The 27022-nt window shown below is 40.6% G+C and overlaps 1 protein-coding gene across 3 annotated transcripts in view; it reads right to left on the bottom strand.

Annotated features, from left to right (window-relative positions):
- The window catches only part of LOC121255645 (sacsin), a 55873-nt gene that overhangs the window by 9861 nt on the left and 18990 nt on the right, over positions 1 to 27022 (bottom strand). For all 3 annotated transcript variants that reach the window (XM_041156064.1, XM_041156063.1, XM_041156065.1), the window contains 4 exons: positions 18293 to 19803; positions 12415 to 12678; positions 2358 to 2578; positions 1062 to 1333 (listed from right to left, as the gene is read on the bottom strand). In XM_041156064.1, coding sequence (XP_041011998.1) covers positions 1062 to 1333; positions 2358 to 2578; positions 12415 to 12678; positions 18293 to 19803 — 2268 coding nt within the window. The remainder of the gene's footprint in view (positions 1 to 1061; positions 1334 to 2357; positions 2579 to 12414; positions 12679 to 18292; positions 19804 to 27022) is intronic.

The following is a 27022-nucleotide window of genomic DNA, read 5'->3' as shown; positions in this document are numbered from 1 at the left end:
ATAATTTAGACCAGAAGCATACATTGTAGACATAAAGCAAACATGTCAATCTTGGTTTCTAAGTAACTAGTTACTAAACTACTAAAAATCTCCCGAGTCAAGAAATATATCCTTCATGAAAATTTAATGACTAATAGACTGGTTATAACATCCAGAAGTAAGTTAGAAGATCATCACCACACAGAGATATGACAATATAAATACTTCCTTCATTCCCATAAAGTACATTCCAAATCAAAGGATAAGAACATTTCCAGTCAAACAATTTACTCCAAAAAGCTTTTTTGTGAAAACTTTGGCATAAAGGTAATATCATGTCTCAAGATCAACAAGGAACATACTGCTCAGGAACAGAAGGAAAAATACCAGATATTAATCAGTCATCTAATTATGCTCAGTCAAAATTTTGTTACTGAAAAAACTGTGCAAAGGGAACAAAAAATAAAAAAGCATTCGTGCGTTAAGCTAGGGCACCTGCAATTCACAGTAATGAGCTAATGTTTATTACTATAAATACGAATTTGAGAATTTTGCATTATAAACGATACAAATGCTCCCTATGAGCAAACGTCTGCCAGCAAAGAGTTAGTTAATTTCAGGGAAATCCTCTAATATATAAACTTTTTTTTTTGGCCGAGTCCTCTAATATAGAAACACTAACATATTCTATTATATCATAAAAAAGAAATTAGTTTTAATTGTAGTTTATCGTCCCAAATCTATGGCGACATTTTCAATGTCCCCCCTAAACTACAAGTTCTAAAAATCAACATTGTAACTCGAGATTAAATAGCAATTTCCACCTCACCAACAAAAAATAATGTCAAAATTAACAAATTAGTGGGCTGTTTGGGTTGCAGGTGCACTAATATGTTGAAACTAACACATTAGTTTCTATCAATTTATAATTTTCACATTAGAGTGTTTGTGAAAATGATCCTCTATTTAGGGAGGATAGCTATAATTAACCTAAAAACAAACGTACTTTCATCTTTCAACTTTACAAGTGTAGTGGCATGTTAAAAGGAAATCTCCTATACACACTTATCTCTCCAACATACCTATCAAGTGCCATATTTCTTGTTTGCCCAGAACCGAGGCTAAGCACAACAAGCCATCGATCAACAAATCTAGTCTCTGCTTGTAAAATTATCACATCAATCACTTGCAATTTTATTGCCGCACTTGAGCTACCAAAAAGCCTTGATATTTGGAACTTCCTCCACTTCTTTTCCGAGAAAGGATTTCTCAGATGAGCAGATGATGAATCAACACAAACCGAATGGTCCAGGCATGGCTGTGGATTTCCCTCCACCCATGTTGATAATGATACCTGTTTAAATATTAAATTTATGAGACAACATTACAAGAAAATAATAAAGAAATTGTTGATAGAGATTATTAAATGATCATGACAAATTCAGCTTTCCAGATATAATGCACACACTCCAAGAAAACATGATAAATTAGAAAAACTAATTCGGCTCCTTTGACATTTTTTTTATAATTTTTTTTGATAGGTAATCAAGATTTTTTATTCATAAGAGAAGGCATAGCCCAAGTACACAGGAAGTATACGTGAGAAGTACCTAACTAGGTTTTACAACCGACTATAGAAAATCATGGACATTTAGTCCATTAAAATCAATGACCCCCCGCCCATAAGAACAAGGTTTTAAGAAAGAGAACTTTAAGCTCATCCATTGTCCTCCCGCGGTCCTCGAAGCTTCTATCATTTCTCTCCAGCCAAATGTACCAACACATACATATAGGAGCCGTTTTCCAGATTGCTAACACTCGTGGATTACCTTGGAGGCGTCCCCAGCTGGCTAGAAATTCCACCAGCTTTTGAGGCATGACCCATGAGAATCCAATTCCCGCAAAAAAATCATCCCACATGGTCTTGGCCACCTCACAATGTAAAAACAGGTGATCTACTGATTCCCCATTCTTCTTACACATGCAACACTAGTCCAACACCATTACATGACGTTTCCTCAGATGAGGTGTCCCATCATCTGTCAATTGTGTAACCATCTTTCTGATATATTTGGGAGAATGGAGGACTAAGTGATTCATCCGCCTTTCTATTACATTTGGATATTCTAAGAAACATATTACAAGTGCTCCGGCTTATAGGATCTTAGAAGTAGCATTTTCAATAAAATAAAAAGGTAATTTGATATCCCACTTGAACTCAAGATGTTGGCAATTGCAGCCTTATCTAATTCTCAGTTAAAAATTCCTCATTTTTATTTCTTGAAAAAAAAATATATGGGAGATATGTCCAAACATTTTATGTTGTACCAATAGCTACAAACATGCAATACCTTCATTATAAGTGGAACTGTTCATACCTGTACAACTGACTTCAAGAAAAGAAGTGTTCTAGATGCATGCTCCAAAAATCTATCAGTTATCTGTTTTATTCTCTTTAATCCAATCTCCAGTCCATCTTTCAAGCATTCAGAAGACAGAGGCATGCGGATAATGGTAGCATCTGATGATGACCATGACATATTTTGACCAATCATCATGGGGATAAATTGATCACAAAACCGCTGGGTCAAATTAGTGCCTGAAATCCCCCAGCACAAAAAAATCATTTCAAATCTTCAATTTTACTCAAGCAGGACACTGACTATAAAGATCTAAAACATTAGAAAATCAACCATCCAAGAAAATTTGGGAAAAAATTGAAAGTTTTCACTCCTAGACTATCAGATCATATGTAATATCCCCTTCAATCCAAAACTGAGTGACGAGGAAGCAACACAGAGCATGAAACTACTGCCAAATCGTGTCAAATTATACTTTCAACCTTTTAGTGTCCTACAAAATAGGAAAAATAGAGTATTTTTTGAGACACTTAGAAGGAAAGATTATAATTTTGCATGATCTGGTGGTGGGTGCCACGGTCATTCAAGTCATGCATCCGCAATCCATTATGTCATAATTTACCTGAGGTTTACCAGAGTTGGGATAGAAAGGAGCAATTTATCCAAAATTTAATGGAAAGAGGAGCATACTCCAGAACATTTATCTAATGGGACAAAATAAGATGCAGAAAGACAAGGCACCGCAAGTGGGAACTGCATCGGTGAAAATGTAAGTGAAAAAAAATCATAACTGTTACGATTGTTGGGAACAACATAAGGGCATAATATTTTCTACTTTGAAACAAATCATAAGACCTGTCCCATGAAAAGCCCTCAACTTTGCCACCCCAAACTAGCAACAAAAACATCTTAAATAATGATTCTTCTATACTGGTAACTAAATCAAGCTTAAAGGGTTTGATGATGGTACAAACCTCCTGAAGTTTTATCCCTTAGAAGTGCTTTTGGGTGAGATGACACTGTTAGTTTTTGACTCCTTCCGTTTCATTTCATACATTAGATTTCAGATTACTATGGGTCAATTAGTTTGCTTTTAAGTGGAATCGAAGGCTTTCAAGTTCTCAATGGAAGCATGGAGATCCTCGGTCAAACTTGTGGAGAAGAGCAGAGGGGTATTGAGGTCTGTAGTTCTGAGTTGTAGTGGTATAGGGTGGCTGGTGGCTATGGTGGAAGAAGTGTTCCAGGCAGAGAGAGCTGGAATTCATAAAACACATGCGCGAAGGAACAAAGCTTTGTTGGCTTAATGCTGCTCCAATGTCCACAGTAGATATTTGACTACTACTGAATATGGTGGAGGAGGTCAGCAGGGTGTTCTAGTCATTTCAGAAGGGTAAGAACGTCTGAGTTGGGAGAAATTTGTTGTCGAGTTAAGCAGAGTATCTGCTCTGTTTTTCTGAAGTAATGATGATGGGTCATGGGCAAGAATCAGAATAACCCATTTGGTCATGAGAACCACCAAATGGGGCCAAAGCAAGGGCATTCATGGTGGTGAGGAGACCATATGCCGCAGCCCTGAAAATGGGTCATCCTTCGATGACTCAATTTGACACTAGGGGCAGAAAAGGGGAACAAGGAAGGTGGTCTGACTCCTCTGCAGATCATGCAAGGACATATTCCAAGGCAGAAGGGGTCTGACTCCACTAAAAACTCAAGAAGCATTTCTTGCACAAGATAGACCCAAAACATTTCAATTTTACATAGGTATGGGCTGGGTGTGATAAGAGATGAGCTGAATCCTGTAAAGCCGGATAAAGGAAAAAAGAAAATTGGGATTGGCCCGGTTTCCATAACCTGGTCTAGGAGAGAGTGATGGGTCAAAAGAAAGCTCAGGTAATCTATTTTCGTAGTGGGTTCTATGTCGGGTATCAGCGTAGAGATAGCCGAAACATGCTTCGCTCCACCAGGGGTGACATAGAAAGGATTGCCAGTGAGAGGCACACCCTGGCCAATGTTCTCTTCGATGACACACTGGCACCCACAACGGAGTTGAAGGAAAATGACATAACACTAATGCTTCGGAGAATTTCTGGGTTTGCCGTCAACCCAGAATGTCCCACGATGGAGGGAACCATTATGCATTGATAGCAAAAATGGGGCTGTCGAGAAGGTGCGGCACAATATGCAAGAGATGGTGTTGCTGAGCTGATGGGGTTGCCATTGGAGCCTTGTGAAGAAGAATATATAGTGCCTAGTGCACAGTTTGGAACTGAGGCTGGGGATGAGTTTGTGCCCTTGATATCTCTTCCTTCAATCAACAACATAGTCGCTCAACATCGGATTGGGTTTTGCAAAAGGTTAAGGAGATGTAGTAGAGTGTTGGCATTACATTTGAGGTAATTGAAGACCAATTCATAGCATTACTTACCACCATTGAGAAGGGTCATTTCCGCTTAACAAAATTGGGCTCAAAGATAAGCAAGGAGCTAAAACGTCTTACTTAGGCAATCAACTACAACGCAAAGGGAAGGGAGTCCAAGTCGAGGGAGGGCAGGACCAATTTTATTCTGGAATGTCAGGGGATTGAACGAGATTAATAAGCGTCTCCAAACATTGTGTTTGCAAGCAACGAAAATGGAATATATTTCTTAAAGGATTATTCAGATTTTGTGGAGTTGCCAATATGTAGGATGATCCTATTTAGCTTCTAAGGGAGCTTCAGGTGGAGTATTAGTTATTTGGGATATAAGGGTGGTGGAAAGAGTTGAAGAGTGTATTGAGGAAATACACAGTGGCTTACTCTTCTGAAAATATGGTAGATAATTTCGAGTGGGCCTTTGTGGGAGTTTATGGGCCAAACCTAGACAGTGATTGATGCTTTCTTTGGGAAGAGATCACTAGTCTACATAGTTGGTGGGACTTTTGTGCATTGGTGGTGATCAACATTACCCAGTTCCCAAGCAAAAGATTAGGGAAGGCAAGTCTTTGACCATTTATGGTGGAGGTCTCAAAGTTCATGTTTGAGCTGGATCTTATGAATATTCCTCTTGTGAGAGGATCATTCACGTGGTCAAACAACCAGGCTTGGTCTAGATTGGATAGACTTATAGTTTCTCCCTCTTGACAAGCACATTTTTCTAAGCTAAGCCAAAAAAGATTATCTCGGCTATGTTCGGATCTTTTCCCTGTCATGTTAGATCGCAGAGATATTCAAGGGGGTCAAAGATACGTCAAATTTGAAAACATGTGGCTAAAGGTAGGTGTTGTAGACAAAATCATATAATGGTGGTCCACCTATCAGACTAAAGGCACCCCAAGCTTCATAATGGCAAGTATGTTGAAAATTTTGAAGAAGATTTGGAATGATCAAGTCTTTGGCAATGTGAAATGTCAAAATCATTCCTTACTAGAGGAGTTGCAAGCTTTTAAGGTCGAGGAGAAGGGTAGAGCTCTTTCTAAAGAGGAAAAATTACGTAAAGGCCAAATAGTATTGAAACTTGAGAGGACCACTTTGATGGAAGAGATATCATGGAGACAAAAATCTAGGACTTTAAGGTTAAGGGAGGGGGACAAATCTAATAAGTTCTTTCATCGAGTGGCCAACTCAAATAGAAGAAACAACGCCATTGAGCAACTCAAAATCGACAACATTTTCCTTTGGACCACTCCGAGATTAAGGATCACATTGCCGGGTTCTACTAAGAATTGCTCACAGAACAAGTTGATTGGAGGCCAAAACTTGATGGGCTAGCATTCAAGGCCATAGAGCAAAAGAGATCTACATGGTTGGAGAGACCGTTTGAAAACAACAAGGCATATGAAGTGGTAAGGAAGATTGCAAACGACAAGGTCTAGATGGATTCAACATGACACTTTTCCAATCATGTTGAGATTTTTTTTTTATATAAGTAAACGTTAAGAATGATATGGTAAAATGAGGACAATATGAAGGTCTTCCACAAATTTACACTTATGGTTGGTTCGAAAAAAGCCACAATGCCACCTTTATTGCGCTCATCCTAAGAAACCAAGGGCATTGGATATTAAGGACTAACGCTCTATCAGTCTAGTGCATGGGGTGTATAAGATTATGTCCAAGGTCTTGCTAATTATCTGAGTGAAGCTTTGGGGAAGATTATATAGAAGCCTCCATATACTCTTGTCAAAGGCAGACAAATCTTAGACTCAGCGTTCATTGCCAATGAATGCTTGGAGATCTGAATAAATCTAATGAATCAAGGAGTTTATGCAAACTAGACATGGAGAAGGCTTATGATCATGTCAACTTGGGATTTTTGCATTATTTTCTTAGGAGGGATGGATTCAGGAACAATGGATTTCTTGGATTATGTATTGTGTCTCCCTTATTCAGTTCTCTATAATGGTGAATGACACTCTATTTGGCTTCTTTAATAGTTCACATGGATTGAGGCAGAATGACCCATTATCTCCTCTACTATTTGTCATCTTCATGGAAGCTTTTAGTAGATTGTTGACAGCGATGGTGGGGGGTGTGTTAGGGACCCCGGTCTTGTCCCTAACACTAAGGTCCACGAGCTTGCCTTGGTGAAGATGACGACCGAGTGATCTTGCCAACTTGCTTGGCCTTCCACAAAAGGATGGTGTTTAAGTGATGGAATGATGATGCACTTGGATAGGCTAAATGTTTAGGCTAAGGCAAATCAATGTGGGTGGCTAGACTTGTTCTTAAGTGAAGTGCCAAGATGATGGAGGCTAGGGTTAAATGATGAGATGAGGTTAGGGTTCGGGGTGGAGGCAACTAGGGTTGCCGTGGACTATGGTGGGATTAGGGTAGGCGTGGTCTTGGAAAAATGGCTTAGGATTATGGGTGTTTGATGCAATGGGAATGGCTTAAGGGTTGCCCTTGATGTTTGGGTCACTTGGATGGTGATGAGGGTAGATATGGTGTAGTGTAGCTAGGGTTTTGTGGGGTGGCTAGGATGGATTTCGAGATTTGCAAGAGTTGGCTTAGGGTTGGAGTTTAGGATGATGCTAGTGTTTGGGAATGAGATGGAACAGTGAGGCTAGGGTTTGGTGACTAAGGTGGGAGGATTGGGATTGACTTGGTCTTAAGAAGAATGGCTAGATTTGGTTGGTTTAAGAGTGGATATGGGAAGTTTGTAAGATGGAAGGAATCTTTGAGTGAAGAGGGGAATTTGAATTTGAATTAAGATGACAAGTCAATAGTTGACTTAGAGAGATTTAAGGAATTGAAGAGGATTTGCAATTCCTTAAATTAAGGGATTTGAATTTGAATTTGAATTCGAATTTGAATTTTGAATTTTGAATTTGAATTGGAATTTGAACTTTGAATTTTGAATTTGAATTTGAATATAGTAAGAGTTGTATAGGGCTAGGGTTTAATGGATGGGCGACTTTGGTGTGGTTGGATTTGGAAAGTGGAATGGGCAGCTATGGGGATTTGATTTGAGTCAACTAGGGTTCCTAAATTATAGGAACACTAGTATGGCAAGTATAGTGGGCGGCTAGGTCACTCCCAATATGGCAAGTAGTTGCCGAAATTGAGTGGGACTTGGTAAGGGTTATGTGTTTCGGCTAGGGCATAGTTTGATGAGGCAAACCAATTATGGAAAGTGACAAACTTATGGAATGGATGACAAACAATATGGTGGTCAAGTATGTGGTATGGAATGGATCAAATGAGCAATGGAATGGATGAACACCAAGAATAAATGAAGAATACAATGAACAAGTGATAAATAATCAAGAACAAAGCAAACAAAAGATTGACAATTCAACTATGATTCACGAATTGCACATAGATGAAATAAACCTCTTTATTGATGAACTTGAAAATAGCAAAGAGAACAATTTGGATTCACGAATTGCACCAAGTTGCTAGAACAATATAGATTGAACCACACCTATTCACGAATTGCAAGGTGTGATCCTCTCTTAAGGGATTCACGTATTGCACCCCAAAGAGCCCAAATGCCTTAGCACCGAATGGTGATCTCAAGAACAAAATAGTCTACCCACTAGGGAATTTGCCAAAAGATGAAAATGTCAAGACTAAGGGTCCTATTTATAAAGATTACAACTTGGAAACCCCCAATAGGTCCCTTGGAAAATAAATAATTAAATAAAAATAAATAATAAAAAATAACATAGTTGACATGGGCCAAGTTGACCCATGGCATGCATGAGCCCATGGGTGGGCTAGGCTAGCCCATGGCATGGGCCATGGGCATGGCTGTTGGCATGTGGCTGACATGGCCCTGGGCTGGTCTGGGCGCTGGCGGCGCGCTAGGCTGCGCGCGCTGGCCATGCTGAACGGGCTAGCTTGGTCACCAGCCTCCTTGGGCATCCTGGGCATGTCAAGGCAGGGTCCATGGCATGCCCATGGGGCTGTTTTGGGGCTGTCCAGCCTTGTCTCGACGTGGCTAGTGGCTTGGCCATGGACCACAACACATGGGTTCCTACCAGGGTGGCTTTGTGAGGGGTTTCTAGGGGGGAATCCTAACCGAGGTTTTCTTAACATTCCTTAGTTTTTGTTTGCTGATGATATGTTGATATTCTGCGATGTGGCCCAAAATCAAATCCATATTTCAAGGGTACTTCTACGCTTCGAGGCTGTGTTGGGCTTAAAAGTGAGCCTTTCTTCTGTTTGGGAAGTTGGGGTTCTTACATATTCTTCTGTTTATTATACTCTACTAAAACAAGGAATCAAGAAGCAATAAGATGTCATGTAGCACGTCTAAGAAAGGGAAATTCACCATCTGTTCATTCGATAAAGAACGCTTGCCGGTCGAACTCTGAAGATTCTTTTGCAACACACTTTTCTGGGCAATAGCTTTAGATTTTAATGGTAAGGGCATGTTTGGCAAACATGAAACACTCCCAAAATTCCCAAAATTTCTCTCAACTTCATTCCCAAACATCACTCAAACACAAAACACTTTTCAATTTCAAATTTTCAACTTTTTCATCTAATCATTACTCAAACACAAAAATCAGTACAACTTTTACAAACTTCAAAACAAAAAAAATATTAAAAAATTACATTCAAACAATTTTATAGCTTTATCTATCACTTTCACATATTTACTCAAATCATTTTACTACTATTCATAAAATGTTGAGATACTTTAAGCATCCAACATGCCGTTAATGTTCATGATTTCCTTGTATCCATTTCTTCTTCAAAACTAGGTGTTTTCTCTTGTATGCATCTAGTGTCCTTGGCTACGCCTACTGATATTAACAAATTTTCCCTTAACATAAAAAATAAATAAAAAGCATAGGACACAGCCCAAGTACATGGTGTGCACAATTATGGACCCTTAGAAGAAAAAAACTAATTTCTCAAAATGGGAAGAAAACAACAAAAACAAACGTGCGTTACACAGCCATACAAACAAAAACCCATGTAGCAAAAAAGCTAAAGGTTGTACAGTGGAGGCTTTGTACAGTCATAAGTCAAACCATGACACTCACTCTAAAGCACCACATCAGACACAACAGGACGACATTCCAAATCACACAAGTTTTATCCTCCAAGCCACCCAATCAAGTCTGCTAACTTGTCTACAACTGATCACACAACACCAACCAAGTACTAAACACCACAGCACCTCAGCAGCACAATAATGGATTGAAAATAGGATTTAGTGTTTCGGTGCCATAAAACACATACAAATCCCAGGTGTTGAACGCCCACTAACTTTTTCAGATTAACGTGAATCTATTCAACCATTTATTATCTCACAGGCAGTTGTTCTTTCATATATAAAGCGGTAAAATACTACAACCCTCCCTTTATTTTGATGAACAAATCCTAATCTATTGTAAACCGTTTACTTCTATAAAAAAATTATTCTAAACCATTCTTTTTTTTATTGGCACCGGGTGTTTGAGAACAAAGTCTCCACTAATCCCGGGGGTGCATAGGCCCTCAGCAAGGAGTTTCCCGCAAGTACACCTCGGGTAATTCAAGGGAAATTTTCCTGCAAGTACACCTCACGTAATTCAACTTAAATTCTTTCAAGTCGTCAAATGTTTCGGCACACGGGCATACTTCGTGCTAAGTCTAGAAATCCTAGCACCTTAATCAGAAGCTTGCCAATTGAATAGGATTCCTAGACCTGCAGTGTACAACACATTTAAGCGACTTCCTCAGTCCTCTATGTTTAGCTACTTCATTAACCAAGAAGTAACGTGCATAGTGAAGATATATAGAGTGCAGCAAATCTAATAGTTGATAAGCATTTTTTTTAGTAGCTCTACTGCTTTGCGAGGAAAGATATATCCTGCTTAGTGAGATGCCATGCACCAGTTTCTAACTCTTTAGTTTGGATTTGAAGCTGAAGAGTGTACTTTGACTAGCTGTGGTGCTTTGGGGGCGGATGCAGTTTTGCCAGATTCCATAGACCCCTTTTGTGCTGAGATTCCACAGGAGCCTGGAATCCAAAGATGAGATGCTTCTTGTTCTAACTAACGTGTGGTGCCTCAACCACCAAGGGTGGTGGCTCAATGGTTCTTAGGTTACTCCCAAGCTGTTTGGCATACACTAGATCCTAGGTTCAAATTCAAATATTGATTCACCTTAGACTATTAGTATTAGCCGCCTGAGGATTCAATGAATTCCCTAGTGGGGCTGGGGTCTAGGTATGACTAAAACTCGACTTGAGGTCAAGCCTGCGGCATCCCACCATCTAAGCCACTCTTGTCATATGGTGCTACTATGGTCAAGCCTACTGAAGCCACCTCCGATTGCCCCCTCCTATCCTTTTTGGCTCACCAAAAAAAGGTGTGGTGCCTCGATTATCCATCTTTATCTCTTTCTGTAAGCCTATTTTCCAACAGCCAAATCCTAGTGCCAGCCCATCAGAAATATTACCAAAAACAGCTCCAACAATGTCCACCATTCTTTAGTTTGCTTTTAGGGGATCAACTGTAATTTGGTTCAAGATAGGAAATCAAGAACCAACACACCAACCATCCAGAAAAAGCTGTACCAACTCAAAACATAAAACTAAATAAGCTTGTATGGTTTGCCCTGTGCCTTTATCAGGACCAAAATATAGTACTCCTAGCAACGCGTTCCTTGGCATAGTTCAATCCTTTTAGTTCCAATGATAGTTGAATATAAACTGCTTCATAACCCTTTGAAAATTCAGTTTAGAATGATCAAATTAATAAACAATCAGGATTTCAGCTTTCTATATTGTTTAATTGAAGCAACTTTAAAGACAGCTCAAGGAAATTAGAGGACCTCAAGGCTTTTTTCTTCAATACACTTTACTATTGGATGGTTGCTCATTTATTTTTCTATAGCTTTAGACTCCAGGCTTTTCTTGTTTTCTTTTCTTTTCTACTTGGGATCTGAGGTAGACTCCCAGTGTACTTGTTCTCTTGCTCTCACCATGTCCACCGACTATTAGTCATTCTTAACAATCTCAAAATTCTTAAGTGGTCCCAAAACATTTCTCAAAAAATCCCCTTGATTACTCATTTCAGATTTGCTTCCAGCAATTAACACTCAGAATATTGCTTGTGGCTAACACCCTTGGCAAGTGTTTCTGACTAAAATCCTGTCACCAACAAACCAAATTACAGCCTCATGCCTTAAATTTCATCTATTTCTCCAGCTTCAGCTGAACATATTATACAAAATAATGTCACTACAGGGAAATTTATGAGAAATTTCAGTGAAAATGCTACTTCAGAAATCTATAGTTGTGTCTGGTGGCAGGAAATGCTACTTCCTATTCTTTGGAAATCTACAAGCTTTTGTGGTCACAAATCAGCAAGCCTACACACTCAAACGCACACACAATATAAATGGACGGAGACAAGTTCGTTAAGAAGTTCTATCTGGCATCAGAAAAGCCGGCTCCTCCAAGATTCTCAAAAGTGCTGTTCCCACTGAAGCTATATATCACGATACACAGTTAAGTAAAACCACAACAATTTCACTAGGAGCAACGTGCAGAATATTGAGAACAAGGAGGCCTTGCCAGGTCAACTATGAAGGAAGCAATATAGTGGGAAAGTAGTGAATCACTGGTACCTTGAATAGCATTGAGCAACATACCTGTCAGTGAAAACATTTTTGCCGTGGGAGCACAAGTTGAAGGTACAGCTAGCACTAGACCACAAGGATCAAACATGTAGAAGTAGCCACCAGAAACAATTGAAAGGAGGTCACAGACAAAATAACAGCTAAGCAGTCCCAAACCATAATTAAGAGTATTGCCTCGTAGTCTCCATGGAGGGAGAAGCTGGAGGCTACTTACTTCCTCTCTACTCAAGCTGACCCCTTCCAAAATGGCTACTAGGGCAGGCCCTTGAAATTCACCTGTACAAGTAAATAAACAAGATTCAGAATAATGCTCCAATTTATGACAATGCTAAAAAAACGCCCCCACCTAACTAATAATACTAATTTAAAACATATGCAAAAAACTTCTTTGGTGGTGGAGTTTCTTTTCGGCCCGGTAACTAAAAAACTCTCTCTCCTAATCTTTTTCTCTCCGTACACATGCAAAAAATCACGTAGAGAGGGAGTTTCTTCATTGATACCATGGAGGTCGTGGTGTAGGTTTTCTTTGGTGGTGGTTAGTGTTAGCATTTCATTCGTATTAGTTTGTCATCTTGGTGATCGCGATGGGGTCTTGCAGAGAAGTAATTCTTGATCATAAGTCTTTTGTGTTCAAGAAAGATAGTGTGAAGTGGTGGAGGATAACAGAGTGCAGTCGCCGTGTGGTAAAGTATATCTCTCTCGACCATGATGCTCTTTTGTGGTTGGCTTCTACGGTGAAGGATTGTGTGGGTTCAGTGGGCTCTTCTGAGTTCCTCAGAACTTGTAGGAAAGGGAATCAGGTGCTTTTGGTTCAGAGGGGAAAAAACTTCCATGGCAGCTTCCTTTCCATATCGGAGTTTGGCCATGAGAAGAAGCGAGGCTTGGTAGTGGTGTCGGAAGGTTGGAAGGGGAGGGATGGAGGAACTTCGGTGATACCTTAAAAGAACTTTCTTCATCCTCTAGTGTGGGCGAGGAAGTTAGAACCAGAGGTGGCCAGGGATGGCAGAATCAGGCAGGGAACTCGAAGGAGCTTGGCAAAGGAGGTGGTCCTCCACGGCTGTTCTCAACAGCGTCGATGGCGCACCACACAACTCCTCGGTCTTACAGTGAGGCTCTCCTAGGGCAGAAGGCACTACCTTGAGCCACGAAGCCTGCAAAGAAGGCAAGCCTGCCAAGTACCCAGTCCCAGTACAAAACTACCAACGGTCGCTGACGACCTTCTTGGTGAGTCGACACAGCCACCACATCGGCAGGAGGATGAGGCTGTTTTTGTAGAATGTGATGTTGGGTACGTGATAGACAGAGAGTGTAGGGTGTTCTCAAAGGAGCCCATCCCGACGGTGGAGGCACCCTCGTCGGAGCTTGTTACATGGGTGGGTGACCAGCCTCTTGTGGATGGCGAGGTAGTGGAAGGCTCGGGGAGTTTACAGTATGCAATGCTGGAAGCGTTAACCAAAGTATGCAGTTTATAGTATGCAGTGTCACTTTCAGATGGCTTTGAAGAGCCGAATATAGGTGGCTTTCCAGTTGGCAGTGTCACAGAGGCTATGCAGTTAGTTGGTTTCTCAAATGGCTTATAGATAGTGGCCTGTGAGATAGGGGTGATAAGAACAAGCTGGGTAGTCCTACCCTACTTTGTGTTATTCCACCTATTCCCACATCGTCGGATTGGGTGCTGAAAAATGTGGCAGAGTTACAGGGGTTTGTGGGGATTTCTTGCGAAGGTTATGAAGAGCAATTTAAGGCCGAACCTCTTAATTGCTATTGAGGCAGGTAGACCATCGGCAATGAAGTCAACAACTAAAAAAGATAGAGCGCAGAAAAGATTGACATGTTCTATTAATTATGATAACAAGGAGAGTAGTAGTGGGAGGGAAAGGTTGAAGGGGCGGGGGAGTTTATCTTATGAAGCCTAGAATCTTATCGTGGAATGTACGGGGGATTAATGATGTAAACAAGCGACTTCGCATTAGATCCCTCATTCGTAGTTGGAAAGCTAATATTGTATGTCTTCAAGAGACTAAGTTGGGCTATGTTGACAGAAATATTATTCGAAGCTTATGGGGATGTTCTTATGTGGGGTGGAGTCATCTAGCTTCTTTGGGTGCCTCAGGAGGGGTGTTGCTTATGTGGGATACGAGAGTAGTGGAGTTAGTGGAGGACTGTATCGGGAATTATTCAATGGCTGGGTCTTTCAAGAATATTGAGGATGGGTGCAGGTGGGCTCTTGCGGGTGTGTATGGTCCTAATGCAGATCGAGAAATGAGGTCTTTGTGGGAGGAACTGGTAGGTATGTATTACCTATGGGACTCTCCTTGGGTTCTATGCAGGGACTTTAATGTTGTTCGATTCCTGTGTGAGAGGGAGGGGGCTACTTATTTAACAAGGTCAATGCAAGACTTTTCAGAACTGATTTTCGATCTAAACTTGATTGATCTTCCTTTGATTTGGGGATGTTTCACGTGGTCGAATGGTAGAGGGGGGTCAAGGTTGGATGGATTCTTAGTTTCTACTTCTTGGAAGACACATTATCCAGACCTAAGCCAGAGGAGATTGCCACGGGTATACTCTGACCATTTTCCCATCTTATTAGATTGTGGGGGCATTCATGGTGGCAGACGTTATTTCAAATTTGAGAATATGTGGCTGCAATCGGTTGGTTTTGTGGAAAGGGTGAGGGATTGGTGGGCATCTTATTCTTTTCACGGTACCCCTAGTTTCATTGTGGCTGGTAAACTTAAAGCCCTTAAGCTAGACCTAAAGAAGTGGAACATGGAGGGTTTTAGACACACGGATGAACAAAAAAACCTTCTTTGGGACAAGTTACATTCCTTAGAAGAAGCAGTGGTAACCGAGGAGGCCGCGTTGAGAAAGCTTGAGGTGGTGTCTGAGTTAGAGAAGGTTTTGTCGTTGGAAGAAATTTCCTAGAGACAAAAATCAAGGATGACATGGTTGAAGCAGGGCTACAAATGTACCAAGTTTTTCCACAAAATGGAAAATTTTCATAGGCGTAATAATGCGATTGAAGTGATCCAATCAGGTAACACGGTGTACCAATCCCCGGCAGATATACAAGACCATGTTGTGAACTATTATGACGATCTCCTCAAAGAGACAGCAGTGTGGTGTCAACTGGATGGGTTGTTCTTTGATCAGCTGAATGCCAGTGCGGCTAGTTGGTTGGAGAGACCATTTGAGGAAGCTGAAGTGCTACAGGTGGTGAGTGCTATGTGCAAAGATAAAGCCTCGAGCTCGGATGGATTTTCTTTGGCCTTCTTTCAAGAGTGTTGCGACATAGTAAAGAATAACGTGATGCAGGTTTTTCATGAGTTCTATCTGTGTCAAAAGTTTGAGAAGTCCCTCAATGCTACATTCATCGCCCTCATCCCGAAGATAGCAGGGGCCATTGAGTTGAAAGATTTCGTCCTATTAGTTTGGTTGGCGGGATTTATAAGATCATTTCAAAGGTTTTAGCAAATCCTATGAGCTTGGTGATGGAAAAAATTATCTCCAAATCTCAAAATGCTTTTGTAAGGGGTAGGCAAATCTTGGATTCAGTTTTAATTGCAAACAAGTTTTTGGACAGCTGGTAGAGGGATGGCACTCCGGGAGTCCTTTGCAAGCTAGATTTGGAAAATGCATATGACCACATGAGCTGGGATTTTTTGCTTTATATGTTGAGAAGATGCGGCTTCGGGGACAGGTGGTGTGAATGGATCAAACATTGTGTTTCAACCGTCTGTATTAGTTAATGGCCAACCTTGTGTTTTTTTCAGAGTTTGAGGGGTTTGAGACAATGGGATCCTCTATCTCCTTTCCTCTTTGTTGTAGTCATGGAGGCCCTAAGTCGTATGATGGAGGCCGCTGTTAGGGGGGTTTTCTTGTTGGTTTTGCAGTGGATAACGCCAATAATGAGGCTTTATCCATCTCTCATTTATTATTTGCGGATGATACTCTTATTCTTTGCGATGCAGACAGCGGACAGATTCAAGCTCTAAGGGCTGTTCTATTGTGTTTCGAAGTTGTTTCGGGACTCAATGTGAACTTGGGTAAGTCGGAATTGGTACCCGTGGGTGAGGTGGCAAATATCAACCTTCTAGCTGAGTTGTTGGGATGCAAAGTGGCTACTCTTCCTTTGAAATACCTAGGACTACCTTTGGGAGCTTCTTTTAAAGCAAAAAATATTTGGGACAGAGTCATAGAGAAGGTAGAGAAAAGGTTGTTAGGTTGGAAGTGGCTCTATCTTTCAAAAGGAGGGAGAGTGACCCTCATTCAAAGTACCCTTTCCAATCTTTCCACGTACTTTCTTTCTTATTTCCTATACCAGTGGGGGGTGGCTAATCGGATTGAAAAGATATTTTGAGCCTTTTTGTGGGGAGGCATGAGTGAGGATCATAAATTCATCTTGTGAATTGGCAAAAAGTGTGCAGTCCAAAGGAAGCGGGAGGTTTGGGGGTGCGTAACTTGATCACTTTTAACAAAGCCCTTCTTGGGAAGTGGTTGTGAAGATTCTAGTTGGAAGGGACTTCATTGTGGAGAATGGTTGTGGATTAGAAGTATGGTTGTGATTGGGGAGGTTGGTGTTCCAAGAAGGGTAGGGGGTCGTATGTTGTGAGTCTTTGGAAATTTATCTGAAAGGGGTGGATGGTGTTTGCAACACAAATTAACTTTAAGGTCGATGAGGGTACAAGTGTTAGATTCTGGTTCGATGAATGGTGTGGTGAGAGAGCACTTTCTTCAGCTTTTCCAGGTGTTTTCAAATTGGCTGGAAATCAGCAGGCCGTTGTCTCAGATGTGTTGTGTCGAGCTAACGCTTCAGTGCATTGGAATATGATCTTTTCTAGAAATGCGCAGGATTGGGAAGTCCAGGAGATAGCAGGTTTTTTCAGCTTGCTTTATTCCAAGAGGGTTAGTGGTAATGGGTGTGATAGAATGGTGTGGAAACCTTCGGGGAGTAAAAAGTTCTGTTAAATCCTTCTTTAAGGTGCTGTCAAATCTTCAGCCCATTGTGTTTCCATGGAAGGGTATTTGGAGAGTTCCTGTGCCTCCCAAAGTTGTTTTTTTTACTAGAACAGCAGCCTTGGGTAAGATTTTGACGGCTGACAACTTAAGGAAACGGGGGATGATCGTCATGGAGTGGTGTTATATGTGCAAAAACAATGACGAATCGATTGACCATCTTCTTCTACATTGCAAGGTGGTAGGGGACCTATGGGATGGCATAGTTAGTAGAGCCGGGTTGTCTTGGGTTATGCCCAAGAGTGTGGCAGAGCTCTTAGCTTGTTGGAATAGGCATCATCATAGCCCTCAACTAGCTGCGACGTGGAGGATGGCTCCTTTGTGCTTATTATGGTGTATATGGATGGAAAGAAATGAGAGGTGCTTCAACAATAGGGAGAGAGCTAGGGGGGAATTATGGAATTTTTTTGTCCTTTCTTTGGTTCAATGGCTTTCAACTATAGTTTTAAAGGGAGGGTATGTTCATGGGTTTTTGCTTTATTTTCAGCTTTCTAGAATGTAACTAGGTGTCTCTTTTGTATACTTCCTGTGTACATGGACTTTGCCTAGTTTTGATCAACGAAATTTCTTACTTATCAAAAAAAAAAAAAAATTAAAACATACAAGACTTGTGCGAGACAATGACTTCATAAGTAAAAACCACCTTTATTCCCATGAGTTGAACCTGGGTTCTAGCATGATAGGATATTTTATAAACTAATATGCACTGTCACCTTTGCCGATCTGATGTGGCTATGATCACAGCAGCAGCCAAAACTACAGATTTCTTTTCAAACCAAAATCTTATAGGTATGTCATTATTTTTAAGCAACCATTCCTATATCATTAACACATTTTAAGCACAAACAACCTTCAGATTTTGTATTGTTACCTAGATTGTGCTGCAGCAAAGACTGGCGAGGATGCTCCCTCTTGTCAAAGATTAGGTGTAGCTTCTTGGTCTTGCAGCAATCTGCCAACTCAAGAAGGTCAAACAACATGAAGTCGTTGTTCCCATACAATGCTAAAAGCTCATTTATTCTACCATGCTCCATGCATGGTAAATCTTTAGTCATTTCTTCATCGACCAAAGAGAGGCAGCGAAGCGACTGTACGCCCAACCTGTTAGCCAGATCATTGCTGATAGTTGGATGCGTAAAATGTTTCCCAGGAAGAGTATGGTTTTCCATCCATGGTGCATCATTGTAAACAAGATCCTGCACACGCATCAGAACTCCAGAAGAATCAGGGATTAAGAGTGGAGTCTCCGATACCGCAAACAACGGTTTGTCTGAGCAACAGTCTGCAAGAGCTTCAAGGACACAGTGGACAAAACTTAAATGATCTGTGGACAGTGGGGACCCTTTCACATCATTATGCAAGCGCTGTAATACGCTACAATAATCCCAAACATCAAAACTAAGTCTCACACCTAATTCCAAAAGCAAAACCCTAAACGCTGATAATTCAGATGGAACAACATACAAATAAGGAGAGAATTTCACGGGAGAATCAAATGCAAGTGCATTTGGAGAAACAAAATCATCCCCAATCCAAACCCAGGAAACACCACTTAAAGCTGATTTTAGCACCATCAAATGCTCAGAACCAATAAATTCTTGCAATCTCAAATAAAGTGACGGCATTCCCTTTTGCAGAGCAGCATCCAATTCAGGTTCCACCACAGACTGTAACTTAAGCTGCCCATAGAACTTGGACAGCTCAATTAACTGTGTGGATAAAACATCTATGGTTGGGGAATCCATCCAACCAAGCTTTTGTTGCAGGTGTGTTGAGTAGCATTCGCCATCAAGTATATGCATTGAACAAGACACCATCCACATCTGTGTTTTAGGTCTCACTGTGCTTGGGGCTGCTACTTGATTACAAGATTTTAACCATGGGAGTCCCTGTAAAGGTGGATCGGCAGAAATAGGACACCAAGCAATAGTCTTAATTTCAGACCAAAATTCTTCTTCCAGTTTATCCTCAATCACAACACCAACAAATGAACTAGTGTCAAGATCATCTATACAATGGTTCTCTTCTCTCTCGTAAGAATCAACATGCATAGAATTATCATCCATGAGACTCTTGTCATTACATAAGATGGCATCCTCCAATTCATCACAATTTCCAGCCCCATCAGTCGAGAGCTTTAATGACAGAGCATCTAAACAGACAAGCAACTTCCTTCCATAACTCTGTGTCTCTGAGTCCCTAGCATCTTGCATTAGAGAAACCGTTCTAGCACAATCAAGCAAACCAGCAAAGCCTAGTGTTCTTCTAAGTCCAAGGCTTACTAAAGTTTCCAAAGTTTCCATATCTGAGAATCTGGCAGAAGGGAAGAAAACTTCACTGTGCAACATCTCTCGTAGCCCAGGAACACGAGGATCATAAAGCCTGCAAAATTACCAGAGTTACAAATACATTCACATTGAATGCTTTCGTGATGCTAATATAAGAAGGGTAGCTGCCTAATTGGGTTTAATTGTGCAAATTATCATGTTCTCAATTGCAAACATTATTAGCTCCCCAAATTATGAGCAAGAACAGCAACTCAAAAGTCTAATGAAAAACGTGAGAGAAAAGTAAAAAATGCAAATATGGTTCCCATGTTGAATTATAAATGTACTGTTAAATTTCCCTTACTAAGAAGAATGACATCATAATCTTATGCACATTCATAAATATCAAGTAAGACTTGGGGCTGGTTTGGATTCAGAGATGAGATGAGATGGTTTTAGATGAAAATTGAAAAAAATATTGTTAGAATATTATTTTTTTAATATTATTATTGTTTTGAGATTTAAAAAAGTTGAATTGTTTATTATATTTTATGTGGAAATTTGGAATAAGAAATAAAATCTCTATAGGCAAGTAGATACATGAAGAGTGGGGAAGCCAAACATCATGAAGCTACAACAGATCTGTTAAAACCCCTAGAAAAGTGGCCTCGGGACAAGCCTCGACACTGCCCTTGGAAGGCAAGGGCAGCACTATGGCCAACCTACACGCATGCCTTGGCCCGTGCTGTGACACGCATGGGGTGCCCAGCATGCATGCATGCCTTGGCCCGCACGTAGCGCCCAACATGCAGGCCAGCGCGCAGCTTGGCATGCACAAGCCCATGCGCATGCCCAGGCGCACAGCCCTGCGCGCGCGCCTACGCTCACCCCTGCGAGCATCCTTGCACACGCCCCAGCGAGCGCCCTTGTCCACATTCTTGCGTGAACCCCTGCGCGCACGCCCCTATGCGCTCGCCTGCGCGCAGCCACGCACAAGCCCTTGCACGCGCCCCACACTGCAGGCCAACGAGGTTAGCGGCATGCCTGCGACAGCTCCAGCTCGTGCCTTGCAGGTTAGGCCAGTGGCATGTCATCCAGCGCTTGGCTCCAGCCCATGCCTTGCAGCCTAGCACCCAAGCCACCAGCTTGGGCCATGCAGCACGCACACATGGCTCACCATCAGCAGGCCTTGCATGGCACCAGGCCATGCCCATCAGCAGGCCTGTGCATGGCACCATGCCATGCCCATCAGTAAGCCATGTTGTGCCACCTAGCCATGGACCAACCCGAAGACCACCATGCACCATTCTAGCTCACCATGGGCCCATGCATGACACGACCAAGCTTCGTCCATGCCACTATCTTTTTTTTTTTTATTTATTTTATTATTATTTATTTCCAATGGACCTATTGGGGGTTTCCAATTTGTAACTCTTATAAATAGGACCCTTAGTCTTTTCTTTTACATCTTTTGACAAATTCCTTTTGGACGGCTTTGTTCTTGAGATCAACTATTTCGGTGCTTAGCACCTGGGCTCTTTGGGGTGCAATTCGTGAATCCCTAAGGAGAGAATCACACTTTGCAATTAGTGAATAAGTGTGATTCGGTTTATCAATCTTATGAGTATTATTTATTCATTCTCTTGTCTTCCATTTTCTCTTCATTGTTCTTATTAATTTATGTGCATTGGTCTTGATGTGTTCTTGAGATTAAATTGTGTTCATCTTGTGCTCATTGTCGTGACCATCATATTGCCTCATTTGATCCATCTAAACACTTAGTGTCGCCCACTATAGTGTTTGCCCTAATCCACATTCCATAAATAGCCTTGCCGCCACTTCTATATAACCCTAGCCAAACCTTTCCTTCCATACACGGAATTTCCATATTTGCCCTTCTTCCATCCCCTTTTGCCCTAGCCGAAACCCTCAATTCTACATAAGGAAACACTTTCCCTTTGGGAGTCTTAACTTCCCCAATTCAAATCCCTTGATTTAAGGAATTGATCCTCTTCAATCCCTTAAATCCCTCGTCCCTTAAATCACTCAAGTCAACTTTGACTTTCCCAATTAGCTTCACCGAATCCTCTAAGATTCCTACCACTTAGGAATCTTTCCACAATTCACTAAAAACATCATTTTCGGCAACACTAGTTGCCTTGCAATCCGAAAGCCTAGCCTCCATTCCCCTTGGGCGACAACCCTAATTCCCATTAGCCAATTTCGGCAACCCCAATTGCCTCATACCCGAAACCCTAGCCTCACTACCACTCATCAACCCTAGCTCCACCTACTTGGCGCCACACTCAAGGAATAAACCCTAGCCGTCCACTTTGAATTGCAAGCCCTAAACACTTAGCCTACCCAATTCCACTATCATTCCATCACCCAAACACCTACCCATTATTGAAGGTCAAGCAAGTTGGCAAGATCACTCGGTCACCATCATCACCAAGACGAGCTCATGGACTTAATGTTTAGGGACAAGACCGGGGTCCCTAACAAGATCACCTTCCACGGCACGTGTTAGGACAAAAACATAGAACATAATAAGGGGGCTCGCATTAAGGGTTGCATGACCCATGCCTACGAAAAAATAAATAAATATCAACAAAAATCAGTGTCAAATAACCTAAAAAGCCACATATCATCTTTGTATAAAAAAATGAATGATATATAAAAGACACGTCATCTTAGACCTTAAATGCGCAAAACAAAAAACGTTTTTTGTAAGTTGGGATTTATCACTGACCAAAAAGGGTACTACCCAAATACACACAAAGTATATAAGAGACACTTAACCAGAAAAATAAAAGTAAAAAGATGAAGTTCTGGAAACTAAAAATTAGAAAACACATGCCTCCATCTAGTGGTAAAGAGATTAAAAAATAAAAGGCTTAAGAGCCTCTGCTACCTTAACGCCATCTTAAAAACTTCAATAATTTCTCTCTCCAAATGTACCACATTAAGGGCCAGTTTGGATCTTAAACCCATCTCAACTCATCTCAACTCATCTTATCTAATCATTAAAACTTTTCCAAATTCCAACACAAAATATAATAAACAATTTAACTTTTTCAAATTTCAAAATAATAATAATATTAAAAAATAATATTCTAACAATATTTCATTCAACTTTCAACTTTCATCATAACTCAACTCAACTCAGTTCAACATCCAAACGCAGCCTAAGTTGCAATCATTTTCCACAAGGCTTAACTATGATGAATGCCAAACCAACCTTTCCAGTAAACAGAGATCCGCACCACATTGAGGCATAATTCAATATAGCCCAAAAAAATAGCGTCATAAGGCACTACCTACCTCACAATGAAGAAAAAGATGATAAAAGTTTCCTCACTTCTCTTCCACATAAAACATTAATCTATCACTATAACAAGCTACTTTTTTTAAGTTAACAAAAGGTAAGAATCTCTCATTAGGCAGCCCACCCGGCAAAGAAACTACTCTAAAAAAGGAGCCTTACTCCGCCCTATATTCTTCCATGGATGTAGTTATTGCTAATGAATGTCTAGACAGTCAAATGAGGAGGGTGTTCCTGGTGTTCTTTGTAAGCTTAAATATGAAAAAGGCATTTGATCATGTGAATTGGGACTTCCATTTCTACATGCTTGGGAGCTGCAATTTTGGGGATCGTGAATTAGGCATTGTGTTTCTAACTTTCTACTGCACAATTCTCGGTGTTGATTACTGGTAACCCTGCTGGTTTTCCATAGCTCATGTGGTTGGAGGAGGCATTGAGTCCAATGGTGGAGGCCATTCAGATTTCTCCATTGGTAATGCTATTATTGGGTCTATTACATTCAAGGCTCAAAAAAAGGATTCAATTCAAACCGATTCAGCCGATTCAAATTGAATCGGTCAAAAACCGAACCGATTTTAGTGAACCTTTTGAATCGTTCGCTGAACCTCTTCAATCAACTGATTTAGGGCGATTCTAGCTGATTTTAGACCGAATCTAACCGATTCAAGACTATATTTATTTTTAAGTTGTCTAACTAAATTTCTTTTTAATTTCTTGTACAAAAATACGATAAAACTAAACATATATTAACTTCATCATCATTGTATTCAATAGGAATCGCAAAAAAATTAAAAGATAAAATATGTAGTAATTATTTTCTTTAGTTTTTTTTTTTTTTATAAGTAAGATGAAAATTTTCTTGATACAAATGAAGTAGGCGAAGCCTGTGTACACAGGAAGTATACAAAAGAACACCTAAAGAAGAAAGTGCCGACATTGCCAACACTATCGCCCACCAACAAAAAAAAATTCCACTAGAAAGAACAAGAAATATTCCTAAGTTATGGCTTTGAAACCATGTCAAATTGGATTGAATACCTCCTTTGTGAGGATTTCCTTTCATTATATAGACACAAGTGTGCATGATACAAGGCTAGAATCAAGCCAAATTTACAGCAATCAAATCTGTCTGCAAAAGGAAACTAGGACTATTTACATAATCTGTCTAAGTAAGGAACATGATCTGCCTAAAGGAAGTATATATATACAGATTAGGAAAGCTAAATAAGGATGGTCTTGCTGTCACTAAAAACATTCTAGGAACCAGAAATTAAGAACAGAAAATTATGAATACTATTTCCGTTAAGCACAATGGCTGAAAACCATAGCAATAATGTGTGTACAAAAAAGTTCTGAAGTTCCTCCATTGTACGCTCCCTATCTTCAAAGTACCGAGCATTTCTTTCTATCCAAATACACCACATAATGCACAAAGGAATCATCTTCCAAACTGCCGCCACTTGGGAACAGACTTGAATCTCCTTCCAACAAGCTATTAAATCCACCACCCTAAAGGCATAACCCAAGCGACACCAACTCTTCTAAATATCTCATCCCATACCACTCTTGTCACCTCACAATGCAGTAATAAGTGATCCACTGATTCTCTATTATTCTTGCACAAATAACACTAATCCATAACAATGAGATCCCACTTCCTCAAATTGTCCGTGGTCAAAATCTTCCCAAGAGACTATGGAAGGCACACGAGACCTCCAACTACTCTTCCACAGGAAAGGAACATTACCATGTGATCATAACATCTTGTAATATGATCTCACTGTAAACCGCTTGGTCCCATTAGACCTCCACTGCATCCCATCCCCATGTGCCATTAGACCTCCCGTGGAATATATCAATGTGCCATTGGGGGAGGTTTTTTGTCTGGATTTTCGGTGGGAAATGGGATTAAGGGTTCTATCATAATTTCTCATCTCCTTTTTGCTGATGATACTCTTCTTTTTTGTGAGGCGGACCGTGGCCAGATAGTTTCAGTGGGTGTGGTGCCAAGCTTTAAGGGCACTTTTGTTATGCTTTGAAGCAGTGTCGGGTCTCAAGGTGAACCTTGGTAAGTCCGAGATGGTTCCGGTGGGTGTGGTGCCAAGTATCAACAGCTTGGCGAGTTTCTTGGGTTGTAAAGTGGCTTCCTTGCCTATGAAATATTTGGGTCTTTCATTGGGGACAACATTTAAGGCTAGAGCCATTTGAGATGGGGTTGTTGAGAAAGTAGAGAAAATGTTGGCTGGTTGGAAACAAATGTATTTATAGAGGGGGTAGACTCACATTAATAAAGAGTACGTTATCCAACATCCCCACTTATTTTTTTATCTTTATTTCCTTTGCCCGTAGGGGTGGCTAATAGGATTGAGAAGTTATTTCGGCCTTTAACCAAAGAGCCCGAGATTTTTGTCGCCACAAAGTCTCATCCATCAACAACACCCTCTCTAGCTCAATCACAACCGAACTTTTCCTCAACAATACATCCTCATAGTTATCTCCCATCACCTCCCTACTGTCCAAAACCTACAGCTCCTCCTCCATAAGTGAAGTCTTCTGACTGTCGACGTTCCCAAATACTTCCAAATTCCACTTCTTTAAATCATGTTTCAAAGCCTTGAGTTTACCAGCAAGAATGAAACTAGGCGTGCCCATGAACTGATAAGAAGACCACCAAGATCTAACCTTATCTACAAAGCCATCAGCAGCTAACCACATATTTTCAAACTTCAAAATACTAGCGTCCCCCATGAATATCTCCACAATCCAACAGAATAGGAAAGTGATTTAAACAAACTCGAGGCAAACGCTCCTAGCACAACTCCGGAAAGTGAGCCTCTCACGAAGGAGAGATGAGAAACCTATCCAATCGCAACCAACCGCAGATATTGGACCACGTGAACTTGCCCCCAACAAGAGGAAGGTCTATAAGATCCAAATCAAAGATGAACTCCGAGAACTCTTCCATATTCAAGGAAGTTCGATGTTCCCCCGATTGTTCACTAGGAAAGCGGGTAATATTGACATCTCCACACATACACCACAGCACATCCCGTAGATAATATAACCCCGCCAGCTCCTCCCACAGCATTTTCCTATCACTATCCATATTTGGCCCATAAGTGCCTACATAAGAGCATTCTCCTATCACTATCCATATTTGGCCTATAAATGCCTACATAAGCCCACTCCCACTCATCCTCAACATTTCTAAATAATCTAGCAACTGAGAAATTCCCAATACACTCCTCAATCAACTCCACCACTCTTCTATCCCACATTAAAAGAACACCACATGAAGCTCCCAAGGAAGCCAAATAGGACCAACCTGCAAAAGGACACCCCCACAGACTATGAATGATGCTTCTATCAACAACACAACTTTGTTTCTTGAAAACACACAATATCAATCTTCCAAGTCCACAATAAAGATTTTATGCAAAGGTACTTGTTTCAATCATTAAGCTCCAGCTAGTTCCAAGAGAGGATCTTAGGCTTCATGAGCAAAAAGAGTCCCCCCTCCCTTTCTTTAGTTGAACAAAAGAATTTGAAGATGAATGAGTATTTTGTATTAAATTTGTAGTTGTGCATAAAATACTACATTTTCCGTGTGCTTGTAACTTAATGATCTTTATTTTCTTCGTATATAAGGCAAAAAAATGTTGACAATTGAGGTTAAACACATAAATTACATGTTTATTGAAACTATTTGGATTCATATCATATTCTTATTGAAACTAGTCAATGAATTTATACTTAATACTCTTTTATACATGATATTAAATGCTTGAATTGCATTATATATGATTTTTAATTCTTTTTATCAACATCGAAATAACTGACTCAAAATTGTTATGAATCGAACAGAGATCCATTTCTGAGAAATTCCTGGAATTGGGCGTCTTCATTATCCAAGAGTTCGATTCATTGAATCATTCATTTTCCAATTCCAAACTCGATTCGGATTTTTCAAGCCTAATTCACACTTTCGCATCTTCTTTTTTCATATGAC

Source organism: Juglans microcarpa x Juglans regia, chromosome 3D (genome assembly GCF_004785595.1).
Source record: "Juglans microcarpa x Juglans regia isolate MS1-56 chromosome 3D, Jm3101_v1.0, whole genome shotgun sequence".
Lineage (NCBI taxonomy): Eukaryota > Viridiplantae > Streptophyta > Magnoliopsida > Fagales > Juglandaceae > Juglans > Juglans microcarpa x Juglans regia.
The sequence above is the reverse complement of the archived record's forward strand: the minus strand, read 5'-3'. Positions and strand labels throughout refer to the sequence as shown.